Source organism: Carassius auratus, chromosome 39 (assembly GCF_003368295.1).
Source record: "Carassius auratus strain Wakin chromosome 39, ASM336829v1, whole genome shotgun sequence".
Taxonomy (NCBI): Eukaryota; Metazoa; Chordata; class Actinopteri; order Cypriniformes; family Cyprinidae; genus Carassius; species Carassius auratus.
Genome location: NC_039281.1, coordinates 9,246,762 through 9,261,687, shown reverse-complemented (window position 1 = coordinate 9,261,687; position 14,926 = coordinate 9,246,762). Strand labels below are relative to the sequence as shown.

Sequence of the window (14,926 nt, the reverse complement as noted above, 5' to 3'; positions counted from 1 at the left end):
AATCACTGATGCTGTCACCACCCGGGTGTTGATAGTGAGAAGTGAGACCTGAAAGACACACGTTGCTGTCTTTGATTAAACTAAACTCATTTAAGCCTTGACAGTTTAAATATTAAAGAGCCAGAAGTTGATATGGATTGAATAGAGTGAGCTTTAACATACATGTCTGGCCTGAACCATGGGTTCAGACAGGAACCACTTTGGCAAGTTTACTTGAGTTTTTTGAACACAATTTATCTTCGGCAGTATGGTTCCTTATGTGGGTTCTTGCTCCCAGAATAATTGAACATAAAAGAGCTTTGACATTAACCCCACAGACATGCTCATGCTTATAATGGGAAGGGAGGGTTGCGAGCCATTAGGGCTGTGCAAAAAAATCTCATCTGTAAAGACGTAATTAGAAGTATATCTCCAGCACGTGCGTTCAGATCAGGGTTGCCAGGTTTTCACAACAAATCCTGCCCAATTGCTTCTTAAAACTAGTCCAAAACTAGCCCAATCGCGTTTCCGGGAGGTTCCCCGATAAAAATTGCTTCCCGGGGTTAAAATATAATTTTTTTGGAAAGGTTACCCTGGTAAAATTCAAATTTTAGGCGCTAAATATCACGTTATTGGTATTGGGGTTGCTTCTAACTGCGGACATGAAAAACAATCGCAGACTTGGCAAGGGGTGTTCTCTCTCTTTTTTTTTACATAGCAGCAAGGGTTTTCTCTTCAGCTGAAGAAAACAGCAGTCCCTTTCCTTTGTCTCATCCTCCTCCTCATTCTTCTCATTCTCCATCTCCTTCTCCATTTCCTTCTTCTCATCCTCATGCAGCTGCCTAAAATCGGATGCATCCAGTACTTCTGGAAATAGGAGAAGCGAAGGGTGCTCTCTTAACCAGCTAAAAGATCAGCATGCACCTGTAAAGCAGTACTCCATATGGTCAGAACTTTAATTTAGGCAACAGCATAAGCCCTTTTCGGATAAGTTTTATCACTGATACGAGCAAAATTGATGATCTGTACATTTAGTATCAAGCACTTGATCGATACACTAAGCAAAAGCAGATCTGATTAAACCCAGTGTGTTGGAGTAGTCGTATAAGTTTGATGAAAGCCTTGACCACAGAGTAACAAGGCTTGTGGGTGTATTTCACTGGTAGTGTTACCGATGTGGTAATATATTAGTAACAATTAGCTTGTACAGTAGCAATGTCTGTGCATGTTCGCCAAAAAATAGCACTAGGCAATAAAATGAAAGAACTTTGCTTCACTTCCTGAAGAGATTCAGAGATAAATTAAAGGTGAAATTGCCAGTTGTTCATGGATGCTTGATTTTGTTGAATATATAGCTTCTTCCAGCGGGGAGCAAATCTTGTGTAAAGTTTTTAGTTGGTCGCACGTTGACGGTGAATCGTGTGCGAAGTATCTATATCAAGAGCTCGCTCATATCAGTTCAGTCCATTGATTGACAAACAACACGGCATGAACCTCGAAGAGGTGATCGATGTGCACAAGTGCTCAAAAGTCATGAAAATACAGCAATTGGTGATATTGAATTTTAAACATTTCAATGCAATTAAAATTCAGAAGTCACTGAAAATCTGAGTTTTGCTAGATTGAGTTGTTGAAAATATTCTAGTTTGTGAAGAGAGTTTAACAGTAATATGAGTCCAGTGTTCAATTCCCAGATAAAATCTTTATTGCTTGAATTCACAGTAAGATGTATTAAAAAGCACCTTCTAAAAGCAGAAATAGAAATGCACTCTATGAATCTTTGCTGCTTTCCGTGAAAATTAGTGTTGATTAAAATTATATTTTTTGTTTCATTTAAAAATTATGTATTTATATTATAGCCCAGCTCTTTATATAATGTTCAATGTATACTGTAAAATTTTTTTGTGAAAATTGTAAATACAAGGATTATTGGAGTATGTTTTTAAAGAAAAACACATTTCAGTGTATCTACTTCAAAACTTATTTAGTTCATTGTTACTGGTCGTTTCTTTGTGATTAACTGTTAGGTTTGAATAAAAAATGTTCTACACCAATATTGTTGATTATAAAAGTATGTCTAATTTTGTCTGCATATATACATTAATTAAAATGAATGTATATTATTTGCTAGATATTTATATAAAGTTGGATATATATGTATATATAAGCTTTTTTAACATACACAGTACATTCACATAAAGGGATATATAGCAAATCTCAACTGTTTTATTGTTTATATGATTGCAAAATCTATCTATGGTATTAGCATCCAGTTATAATCTGCATATAATCTGTGTGATAAGGCATTAAGATATTAAAGTATTATAAATATTACATATCATAATTTTCTGTAAAGCTACTTTGAAATTATATAGAAAGACATTTGTATCTTGTGTGAATGGCCCTCAATATCACATTAATTTGATCCTTTCTTTTCTCTTTTCCTGCTGATTGAAAGTGTGTTTCTCAGTGTGTTAGAGTTCCGTTACATCACTTGCTTCAGCTTGAGTTGTGTTTATAAATGTAAAGCTGATTAAAATTTAACAATTAACAATTTTGGGGGGGCTTTCACTGTTTAGTCCTGTTTAAATATATCCTAACAGGAAAAGAATGGCATTTCCTTTCAGTCGGTCAAACAAAAATGTTCTGCTTCATCCAAGTCTCTTCAGTGAGCTACAAATTCAACATACTCTTGAAAGGTTTTGGTGTTGGTGGCACGGTACTTCAGTGGTGGTCGTTCCTGTGTTGAGTGGGATGTGCACTTCAGGTTGTACTACCCCCTGTTGTGCTGCAATCAGCCATTTCCCCTGTGCACCTCAGCTAGGGGTGCTCCGATCACGATCGGCCGATCGTTAATGCGCATCTCGTCAGTAAAGCCGGTTCTCTAATCAGCGGTTAATTCCATCAGGTGCGTGATTTCACATAGAGCAGCTGTTACTACACAGAGCCGTTGTTAACTGAGAAGATGCGCCAAAAAACGCTGAAAATGAAGTGGATTTGCGCATCTTCTCTATTAACAACGGCTCTGTGTAGTAACAGCTGCTCTATGTGAAATCACGCAGCTGATGGAATTAACCCCTGATTAGAAAACCGGCTTTACTGACGAGATGCGCATAACGATCGGCCGATCGTGATCGGAGCACCCCTAACCTCAGCACTGAATGAGCATTTCCCTGAAAGACCAATTTCTCTAAAAGAGCTTCATGGGTCTGTCTTTTTAAAGATGCTGTTTCACCCATGCATTTCTGGATGAGTCTGGATGTTATAGTTGCAGAAACTGAGGATTTCGTTTTTCAGTAAGGAGTTGGATTCGGCCGAACAGACAGCATGCCTTTTTTTCTATTTCGGCCCCAGTGAGGGGACAGAAGTACACAATGTAAAATGTTATATTGTTGTTGAAGATTAAACATAATGTGGATAACATTGAAGAAATATTTTTTCATCAGGTTGATACTGATTATTAATCACTCAAACCCCCTCTATGTTCCCAGTCTTGCATATCTGCCATGTTTTAACACTTTTTATTTGTGATTGTAGATTTTGTGGGCAGTATTAGCCATTAGAGTTTGAAAGATCTACACTTATGTTTGTAAAACTTGCACTGTAGTTTTTAGTGTAAGATGATGGACAGGTCTGAGCGGGGGCTGGGTGAGTTTATTTTGTTTATATTCTTAATCCATTATTTTTTTCTGTAATATCGCAACAATTTACACATTAAATCAATAGCCCTAGTTGCAATATTACATTAAGATTCTGGAGTGGTCTACTTATAGGCTATACAGTTTATATTAGTGGAGTGTTCAAATTGTCAGAGAAAGTGTGTGTTTCTTTCTTCAGGTCTATCAATAGCCAAAGTTGCGATCAGCTACTGTCGGATCATCAGGATGGAATGAGAGGTAGAGTTGAGTGTCATCAGCGTAGCAGTGGAATGAAAAGCCATGTTTCTGAATGACAGAACCTATGCCATGTTGACAGAGAAGAGAAGTGGTCCAAGAACTGAGCCCTGAGGCACCCCAGTAGTTACATGTTGTGACTTGGACACCTCACCTCTCAAAAATACCTTGAAGGTCCCATCTAAGGGATAAGACTCAAACCACTGACGTGCGGTTGCTAAGATGACACTTTCAAATAGGGTAGAAAGGAGAATCTGGTGTTCACCGTATCAAAATCAGTGGACAGATCCGGCAAGAAAAGTATAAAAGATTTGGAAGCCGCTCTTGCTAGTCTTTGGTTCTTTAGCAACTGAGAGCAAGCCAGTAACACTCAAACATTTCACTTTTAACCAGTGGAAAAGCATTTATCAGTGGCACATAGAACAAAGGGGTAGGGAATTTGAATCCAGGTCAAAACCAAGAGTAGATTACATCTTATTATTATCTGATTTCAGAAACTTTCCCTCTTTTTGAACAAACCATCAATATGCAATTTTTAATTAAATCTAACAGCTGAAATCCAGTCAAATCCCCAATGACCTACAGGAGATTCATGATGAAACAGGCTTCTGTTACTACGGCAACAGATGCTGATGGAGACCTCGTGTGGTGAACCTGAGTAATGACAGAGATCTCAGTCTCATTTCAGAACAAACTGAGCTGCTTTATCAGCAGAAATCTTTTTACAGACACCAGTAATCAGTGAGAGCTTTAATACACTTTCAAACCACGAATGCAGATAGTTTTTGCGCCGCATGATTAAATTCCCGAATCAAACGCGTTTTGACATAAAAAACACACACACACATATATATATACACATACATACATATATTTTCTGTAAATATGTAGCTACACTTTTAAATATTTCCCTCTCTCTCTCTCTCTCTCTCTCTCTCTCTCTATATATATATATATATATATATATATATATACACACACACACACACACACACACACACACATTTAGATGTAAGATTAACATTTATGATTTGGACATAACATTTACTGTTAGATATAGAATGAAGATATAGATTTAGATAGAACCTTTAGATTTACCTTTCATACTTTATTGTAATACAGTCATGTAGCTAGAAACAAGTACAACAAATATTAAATTATTAAATTAAATTATTAAATATATTTAATTAATAAAAATATTGCATGAAGCGTATTTTTAGTAAATCTTGCACAAATGTATTTTTTGTGTAGTTAAATCTGACCAAATCTGACCAGTTTTTTCTCACACATTTTATTTTACAAACGGCGCCCCATATTAGCGGTCGGTAACTGGTGTGATTTGAATGGGAGCGGGCAGTCTAACAATATCCCGTTCCCGTTCCCGTTCTTAGTCACCCCCATTACAGCTTGCACTAGGATGCAATTCATGCTTTATTTGTGTCATTATTTGTGTGGTCTCTGCGCAGCATGTGCATAACGATGCTCAGAGCAGGCTGTATCCGTGGTAAATATACGGCCCTCAGACAGAACAGTCAGGTTTTCTATGAGTGACAGAGCAGAGGATGAAGCAAAGTGAAGATGCTCTGTCCTTGAAGGACATTCCACTCCATCTTCTTTATAATTGGCTTAGGCAATAATTTTAAATAACAGATGTCGTATGAATTATTTTTTCTCTGCAGCACCTTTCCCTATTAGATTAAACGAAATAAACTGTGATGCATGAAATATTAAACAAATTTTGTGTCTTAAAATATTTCAAATAAATTCAAGTCAAAGTCAATAAATTCAAGACTCTTGACAAGACTAATAAAATAACACTAAATTTTGTGCACACTACACTTTTATTTGTCAGCCTTTCTTTCTTTCTGTAGCGGAAATTTAAATGTGAGATTCTGCAAACCATATCTAAATTTATTCAAAGCGGACTGCGGGTGAACAAAGACTGAATATTTAGCAGGAGCTGGTGGGTGCGAAATAGAACCTTGTGGGACAAAAGAATAAAAATAAAAAAGCCACGCGCAGACTGCAGACTTTAAAAGTGACATGATAAATATTCTTATGGTTATGCTGGTTTATTTAGCTGTTTTCCTGTATATATGACTGACAGCAGCCAAAGTCATTTTAATATTAAGGAATATTCATATTGATAAAAGAGCTTTGTTGAAACTCTAATGGTCATTTGATTTTGTGCCAGACCTCGTGGATTCAGACTTGGGTAAAAGTGGACAGAGGACGTGCAAATCAGATGTTTTGTTGGGTAGATCTTTGTTAGTTAGCAATGGTTTTTGTTTTCACCACAGACAAAATTTCCTTGTGGTTGTACAAATACACGAAAGCATGTCTGTGTTAGTTATTTTTGTGTTCTTGAGCTAAACCTTCAACCTCAAACTGCTCTATTAGAGATCAGAACTTCCTCTTCTCTGACAGAAACTGTGCAGTATTTGAATCACTATATTGTGAGTTTCAGTCGCTCTTCTGTCAGAGTGAGAAGCGACTGTGTGACTGAAGCCGCATCACACTCTTCTGCTGGGATTGAGCTCTTCTCTTCTGGAAACTGGACTTTAGAGAAATGATGCTGATCTTTGGACTGATGCTGCTGCTGCAAACTGCTGCATGTGAGTCACTTTCACATCAAACTCATCTGATCATGAATCTTAAATAAAAACGGTGTAATATTCTATAAAAATCAGTCTTAAGCAATCTATTAATATTTTCTGTTTAAGTGTTTTTTATGTTTTTTTTTTACAGTCTATCCATTACAGTGTAGAGTCAGTAGAGTATTAATTTGTGAGACAGAAGAGTTTCAGTCACAGTAATAGAGTTCAGAATCTTTGTTAAAAACCCATGAAATCTCATTTAGAAGTTTGTGGCTTTAGGTTCCTTACAGAAATTCACTTCAGGTGAGAAACATTTATCATCATCATTATAGATTTGACAAGCAAATATTAAGAGTGTGAAGATGATGATAATGATGATGATGATGGTGAAATGATGCTTTTAGGAAAGAAAGAGGAAGATCAGAACGTGAGATTGAGAAGATTTAGAGAGAGACATGAACACACAGCAGAAGATTCATGAGAGCAGCAGCAGATCTTCACATCTGTGAGAAATGACTTCAGAATCAGTCCAGCTTTCACCTGCTGAATAAAACCAGGAGACAGAAGAAGCTTTCATGATAGACAATGGTCTTTACATGTGTTGTGTTTATTTCTTGTAGAGTATGTTGATGTATTTCTGGACTTTGTGAGTATTATTTATGTCAGGTCTGAACCGTCTACTCATGAAAAAACAATTAAACTCATTTAGATGCAGAATTACAGACCTGTGATGAATGAATTAAACTAGATTGACTACAGTGTTAGTTATGAAGGACTTTTTTTTAATTATTCGTTGTACATTTGTTTTTGCATCAGTTTTATTCATTTGTCTTTATGCTTTAATGAACTAGCAGTATTTTTATTTCATTTACATTTAATTTGTAATTTATGATAAAACACATTGTGAAGTCATTCTGTGTGTTTATTTTCCATATCTGAATTTATTTCACATTTCTGATCTTGCTCTTTTACTTTTTCCGTTCAGTTTCATTTCAGATTCAAAACTGTTCCTCCTGATCCGTGTCTCAGTTTTGCGGTGTTTTGCTGTTTGTGTTTTGTGGTTTCAATCTTCTGCTTCAAAGTTTTTTAATGTGATCTTTACATGCTTTTCACTGGGTTTCACTGATTTTAAAGTTTATTGCCACGAAGACTCAGGTGTCAATTTGAATCTCTGTCATTCAGAAAGTAGCTCTGTGCACTCTTTAGAAATGTTTTGTAACTGTAACTAAGTACTTCTTCTTCTTATATATTTTTGCTAGTTTCAGTATTTTTTATCTGTGTGTGTGTATTTAGGAAGGTTGACTGCTGACCCTGTCTGTAAAGCTTCCTCTTTCTTCTTTCTTTGTTAAAGCGGTGTGTTTCCTGGTGTGTCAGTAGAGCTGCTGTCTGTCTGTCAGTGAAGACGCTGTGTGGGACTCGATCTGACACTCTTCTGCTGGGATTGAGCTCTTCTCTTCTGGAGACTGGACTTTAGAGAAATGATGCTGATCTTTGGACTGATGCTGCTGCTGCAAACTGCTGCATGTGAGTCACTTTCACATCAAACTCATCTGATCATGCTGAAGCAATCAGATCAATCTCTGATGAATGTAATATTACATTAAGAGTCTGCAGTGATCTAGCAAGAGATCTTCTTGATTGAGTGTGTGTCAGTGGATTATTATAATATTTTAGTGTTTACATCACAGCAGAGAGACTGTTTAAGACCCATGAAATCAAAATGATAGTTTCTATAATCTTTATCTAGTGTTTTTAGTCCAGTTTCAGTGGATAGTTGTGCATGTGCATTTGTTGCTGATGTAAAGCAAACTGAACTTCTCAACGATGCTGAATCCCAATTCACCTACTTATACTACTCCCTAATAGTATGTGCACATTTTGTGATAAAAGTATCTACATAATTTAGAGTTTGAAGCAGAATAGGAGACTAGGTTTGGGACAAACAAGTTCATCACAATTTCCAGTCACAATGCCCATATATGCAGTTTTTGCACTTGACCAGTTGTCTACTTGCATGACGTATTTCCTGTATTTGGCCAAAATTTTCAAGTTGGTGTGAAAACCACAAGATTGTGTATGTGTATACTTTTGATTAACCACTGACACAACACAGTGTTGCAAAACTGGTGTTCAGAGTTTTTCAGAGCTTTATCTAACACATTTTGTACATATCAAGTCAAGTCACCTTTATTTATATAGAGCTATAAACAAAATAATTTGCATCAAAGCAACTGAACAACATTCATTTGGAAAACAGTGTGTCAATGCAAAATGATAGTTAAAGGCAGTTCATCATTGAATTCAGTGATGTCATCTCTGTTCAGTTTAAATAGTGTCTGTGCATTTATTTGCAATCAAGTCAATGATATATCGCTGTAGATGAAGTGACCCCAACTAAGCAAGCCAGAGGCGACAGCGGCAAGGAACCGAAACTCCATCGGTGACAGAATGGAGAAAAAAACCTTGGGATAAACCAGGCTCAGTTGGGGGGTCAGTTCTCCTCTGACCAGACGAAACCAGTAGTTCAATTCCAGACTGCAGCAAAGTCAGATTGTGCAGAAGAATCATCTGTTTCCTGTGGTCTTGTCCTGGTGCTCCTCTGAGACAAGGTCTTTACAGGGGATCTGTATCTGGGGCTCTAGTTGTCCTGGTCTCCGCTGTCTTTCAGGGCAGTAGAGGTCCTTTCTAGGTGCTGATCCTCCATCTGGTCTGGATACGTACTGGATCCGGGTGACTGCAGTGACCCTCTGATCTGGATACAGACTGGATCTGGTGGCTATGGTGACCTCGGAATAAGAGCGAAACAGACAAATATTAGCGTAGATGCCAATTCTTCTAATGATGTATCAAGTACATCGGGTGTTATGGGAAGTGTTTCCGGTTCCGGTTTACCTCATTAATGCAGCCTAAAAATCCTTTAACGGATTTGGATATTAAAAGCAAATTAGTATGTTATGTGTAAGCCAGGTTAAAGAGATGGGTCTTTAATCTATATTTAAACTGAAAGAGTGTGTCTGCCTCCCAAACAATGTTAGGTAGGTTATTCCAGAGTTTAGGCGCCAATAGGAAAAGGATCTGCCGCCCGCAGTTGATTTTGATATTCTAGGTATTATCAAATTGCCTGAGTTTTGAGAACGTAGCGGACGTAGAGGAGTATAGTGTAAAAGGAGCTCATTCAAATACTGAGGAGCTAAACCATTCAGGGCTTTATAAGTAATAAGCAATATTTAAAAATCTATACAATGTTTTATAGTGAACCAGTACAATGTTGACAGGACCGGGCTAACATGGTCATACTTCCTGGTTCTAGTAAGAACTCTTGCTGCTGCATTTTGGACTAGCTGTAGTTTATTTACTAAGCGTGCAGAACAAACACCCAATAAAGCATTACAATAGTCTAACCTTGAGGTCATAAATGCATGGATTAGCATTTCTGCATTTGACATTGAGAGCATTGGCCGTAATTTAGATATATTTTTGAGTTTTACAAATGCTAGAAACGTGGCTTTCTAAGGAAAGACTGTGATCAAATAGCACACCTAGGTTCCTGTCTGATGACAAAGAATTGACAGAGCAGCCATCAAGTCTTAGACAGTGTTCTAGGTTATTCCAAGCAGAGTTTTTAGGTCCTATAAATAACACCTCTGTTTTTTCTGAATTTAGCAGTAAGAAATTACTCGTCATCCAGTTTTTTATATCGACTATGCATTCCATTAGTTTTTCAAATTGGTGTGTTTCACCAGGCTGCGAAGAAATATAGAGCTGAGTATCATCAGCATAACAGTAAAAGCTATCTCCATGTTTCCTGAAGATATCTCCCAAGGGTAACATATAAAGTGTGAAGAGTAGCGGCCCCAGTACTGAGCCTTGAGGTACTCCATACTGCACTTGTGATCTGTATGATCTTCATTCACTGCTACGAACTGATGGCAGTCATATAAGTACGATTTAAAATATGCTAATGCACTTCCATTAATGCCAACAAAGTGTTCAAGTCTATGCAAAAGAATGTCATGGTCAATTGTGTCAAATGCAGCACCAAGATCCAATGAAACTAATAGAGAGATATACCCACGGTCAGATGATAAAAGCAGATCCTTTGTAACTCCAAGGAGAGCAGTCTCAGTACTATGATGCGGTCTAAATCCTGACTGGAAATCCTCACATATACCATTTTTCTCTAAGAAGGAATATAATTGTGAGGATACCACCTTTTCTAGTACCTTGGACAGAAAAGAGAGATTTGATATTGGTCTATAATTAACTAGTTCTTTGGGGTCAAGTTGTGTTTTTTTGATGAGAGGCTTAATAACAGCCAGTTTGAAGGTTTTGGGTACATATCCTAATGACAATGAGGAGTTAATAATAGTCAGAAGAGGATCTATGACCTCTGGAAGTACCTCTTTTAGGAGCTTAGATGGTATAGGGTCTAACATACATGTTGTTGGTTTAGATGATTTAACAAGTTTATACAATTCTTCCTCTCCTATTGTAGAGAATGAGTGGAACTGTTCCTCAGGGGGTCTATAGTGCACTGTCTGTACATGCACTGGGCTGCATGTACAGTTCTCTCTCCACCTTCAATACCACGACTTAGGTGCCCTTGAGCAAGGCATCGAAGCCCGAACTGCTCCCCGGGCGCCGCAGCATAAATGGCTGCCCACTGCTCCGGGTGTGTGTTCACAGTGTGTGTGTGTTCACTGCTCTGTGCGTGTGCACTTCGGATGGGTTAAATGTAGAGCTCAAATTCTGAGTATGGGTCACCATACTTGGCTGAATGTCACGTCAATTTCACTTTTTTCATTATCAACATGGATGTTAAAATCACCAACTATTAAAACTTTATCTGCAGCCAGAACTAACTCAGACGTAAAATCACCAAACTCTTTAATAAAGTATGTATGGTGGCCTGTATACAGTAGCCAGTACAAACATAACAGGGGATTTATCATTAACATTTGTTTCTCTGGATAATGTTATATGAAGCCCCATTACTTCAAATGAGTTATACTTAAGCCTGCCTTCTGAGAAATCCTGAAAACGTTATTATAAATTAAAGCAACACCTCCCCCTTTGCATTTTAGATGAGGCTCATGTTTATAACAGTAATCTTCGGGTTGGACTCATTTAAAATAATGTAATCATCAGGTTTTAGCCAGGTTTCTGTCAAACAGAGCACATCTATATTATGATTAGTGATCATATTATTTACAAAAAGTGTTTTTGTAGAAAGGGATCTGATATTCAATAAGCCAAGCTTTATCATTTGTTTATCCATATTGCATCTGTTTTTTATTTGTTGAACCTCAATTAAATTGTTAATCTTAACTTGGTTTGGACGTTTTTTGTATTTTCTAGTTCGTGGAACAGACACAGTCTATATAGTGTGATATCTAGGTGAAAGAGTCTCTATGTGCTGAGAATTAACTGACCTCTGTGACGGGAGGCAGCTAGCAGACGGTCGGTTTAGCCAGTCTGTCTGCTTCCTGACCTGGGCCCCAGTTAGTCAAGTATAAACACTAAGACTATTTGCCATATTTCTAGAGAGAAGAGTGGCGCCACCCCAGGAGGGATGAAGACCATCTCTTTTAAACAGGTCAGGTCTGCCCCAAAAGCTCGTCCAATTGTCTATGAAACCTATGTTATGCTGTGGGCACCACTTAGACATCCAGCCATTGAGTGATGACAATCTGCTATGCATCTCGTCACCACGGTAAGCAGGGAGGGGACCAGAGCATATTACAGTGTCTGACATCGTGCTTGCAAGTTCACACACCTCTTTAAAGTTATTTTTAGTAATCTCCGACTGGCGAAGACGAACATCATTAGCGCCGGCATGAATAACAATCTTACTCTATTTACGTTCAGCATTAGCCAGCACTTTTAAATTTGCCAAGATGTCAGGCGCTCTGGCTCCCGGTAAACATTTGACTATGGTGGCTGGTGTCTCTATATTCACGTTCCATACAACAGAATCACCAATAACTAGAGCACTTTCATCAGGTTTCTCAGTGTGTGAATCACTGAGTGGGGAGAACCTGTTTAATATTTTGATAGTAACAGAAGAGCGGTGTTTTGACCCATGACTACGCTGCCTCACCGTCACCCAGTTGCCCTGCTGCAGGGGCTCTGTTTCTGGAACCGAATAATGTACAGGAATCCCTGAGCTAGACGCATCCAAAGCCGTATCTAGAGCCATAACATTCTTACTGTCCTCAATTAAAGTTTGGATGCATGTCTCTAATTCTGAAATCTTCTCTGTCAGCCTAACTATTTCCCTGCATTTATCACATGCCTTGCTTAAGGGCACCTAAGTCGTGGTATTGAAGGTGGAGAGAGCGCTGTTCATGCACACCCCCCACCTACAATTCCATCCAGCCTGAGACTAGAACTCACAACCCTTCGATTGGGAGTCCAACTCTCTAACCATTAGGCCACGACTTCCCTAGAAGAGATGTAATACTTGTACTTGTAATACTACATTTAATACTTGGCACTTTAAAATACACTTCAAAGTATCTGGGGTCTCATTTATAGAATTTATAGAAATTGAGTATGCAATGTTTTACACACATATCGGCGGGCGGCAGTGGCTCAGTGGTTCCTGAAGGTTGTCTATAAACTGGAAGGTTGGTGGTTCAATCCCCGGCTCCACCTGACCAAGTGTCGAGGTGTCCTTGAGCAAGACACCTAACCCGACGAGCTGGATGGCGCCTTGAATGGCTGACACCGCAGTCGGTGTGTGAATGGGTGATTGTGAGGCAAATTGTAAAGCGCTTTGGATGGCCATGTGGTCTGTTGAAAGCGCTATATTAATGCAGTCCATTTACCATATCAGGATTTATAAAAAATAAACTTGCTGTAAATATGTACAGACATTATAAACCATACGTACAAACTTTTTTCATGGAGTGGGAAAATTAATGAAGAAAACAATGATTTTAAAGTCTGTTTTCATGTCAATATATACATTTACATTTAATATTACACTCGCATTAAAGGCGAGATTAAAGGAGATTAATACTGAAATTACAATTTTACAAACAATATAATTGCATAATTTCATGAACAATTAACATAATTTTCCTTTGACATGTTATTTTTATTAAAGCGAGGAGTTCTTGCTATAGGTGCACAATAATTCATCTTTAAACTAAACTACAGATCACTGTAATGCCACGCCAGCAGAGGGAGCCCTCTCCCGAGTACTGACTGTGATCCGCTCCCTCTGCTTCACCTGTATTTCCTGTTTGTGCTATATATAAGCATGGCCGCCACCACTGTCACGTTGCGAATTATTGACAGCCTGTCTGCCTTACCGAGCGTTTTTCCCATTGCCATAGCTTGCCTTCTTGTGTATGATATTTGCCTGGTTTACCCGTCTCTGTCTTTGGATTTGCCCACTGTCTTGTTGTTTGGATTGGACTGCCTATGTGTGTATGATTCTCTGCCTTCTACGATTACGATTCTCTGCCTACTGTTTGGATATGTCTGCTGTGGATGTTAATAAACTGCACATGGATTCTAACGCCGCCTCCGCGTCCTTACATAATACTTCGCCACCGGAGAATCCAGCAGAGGTAACAGATCTACAGGCCGCGTTGGCTTATCAGAGCAGTACCGTGACCAACTGGCTAAAGCTCAAGTGGCTAACGACTATCTCACACAGTATCTACGATCGCTACCACCACCCAAGCCCGCAAAGGTTACTTTTTGCTCTTCCTTATAAATTCAATGGTTCTGCAGAACAATGCAAGGGTTTCATTCGGCAAGTTTAAATCTTTTTCATGTATCAAGAGGATAGCTTTGACTCAGATGAGAAGAAGTGTGCATTCCTCATGTCATTGCTAACTGGCAAAGTGATTGAGTGGGCCACAGCAGTTTGGGAAACCGACCGTATGTTACAAACATCTTTTCTCTATTTCATAAAACAACTTAGGGATGTGTTTGAATACCCAGTGGGGGGCAAGGATGTTTACACTCGGCTGATACAACTCACTCAAGGCCGCAAATTGGCCGCCGACCATGCTATTGAGTTCAGTACAATCGCTGCTCAGAGTGGATGGAATGACGTTGCACTTAAGGCCATGTTTCGTTGCAGCTTAAGTCTGGAGCTACAGGCAGAGCTCGCTTGCAAAGGTGAGGACTATTCCTTTTCTGAGTACGTCACGTTGGCTATCAGGATTGATAACCTCATCCACACTCACCGCCCTCAATCCAAGTCTACGAATGTCATGCCTATCTCGCTAACTACACAGATGTTTGAATCATGTCCTGTTAATGATCCTGTCAAATCTGAGCCCATGCAACTAGGAGTTACCAGGCTGTCATCTGAAGAGAGATCCAGAAGATTCACCCAGAAATTATGTTTCTACTGCGGTAGTGCAGCTCACCACAACGCAATATGTCCACTCAAAGCCCGGAGGGACTACACAGAGAACGGTCGGGTGAGTGTTT

At 38.7% G+C, this 14,926-nt stretch overlaps 1 protein-coding gene across 4 annotated transcripts in view; it reads left to right on the top strand.

Annotated features, from left to right (window-relative positions):
- The first annotated feature begins 6,404 nt into the window (after window positions 1-6,404).
- Window positions 6,405-14,926, top strand: part of LOC113058061 (uncharacterized) — a 39,084-nt gene continuing 30,562 nt past the window's right edge. For 3 of the 4 annotated variants that reach the window (XM_026225734.1, XM_026225733.1, XM_026225732.1), the window contains exon 1: window positions 6,405-6,487. In XM_026225734.1, coding sequence (XP_026081519.1) covers window positions 6,442-6,487 — 46 coding nt within the window. In that variant the 5' untranslated portion in view covers window positions 6,405-6,441. Of the gene's footprint in view, window positions 6,488-7,822; window positions 7,994-14,926 lie in introns of those variants that run through there. The other variant, XM_026225731.1, reaches the window with a different exon arrangement.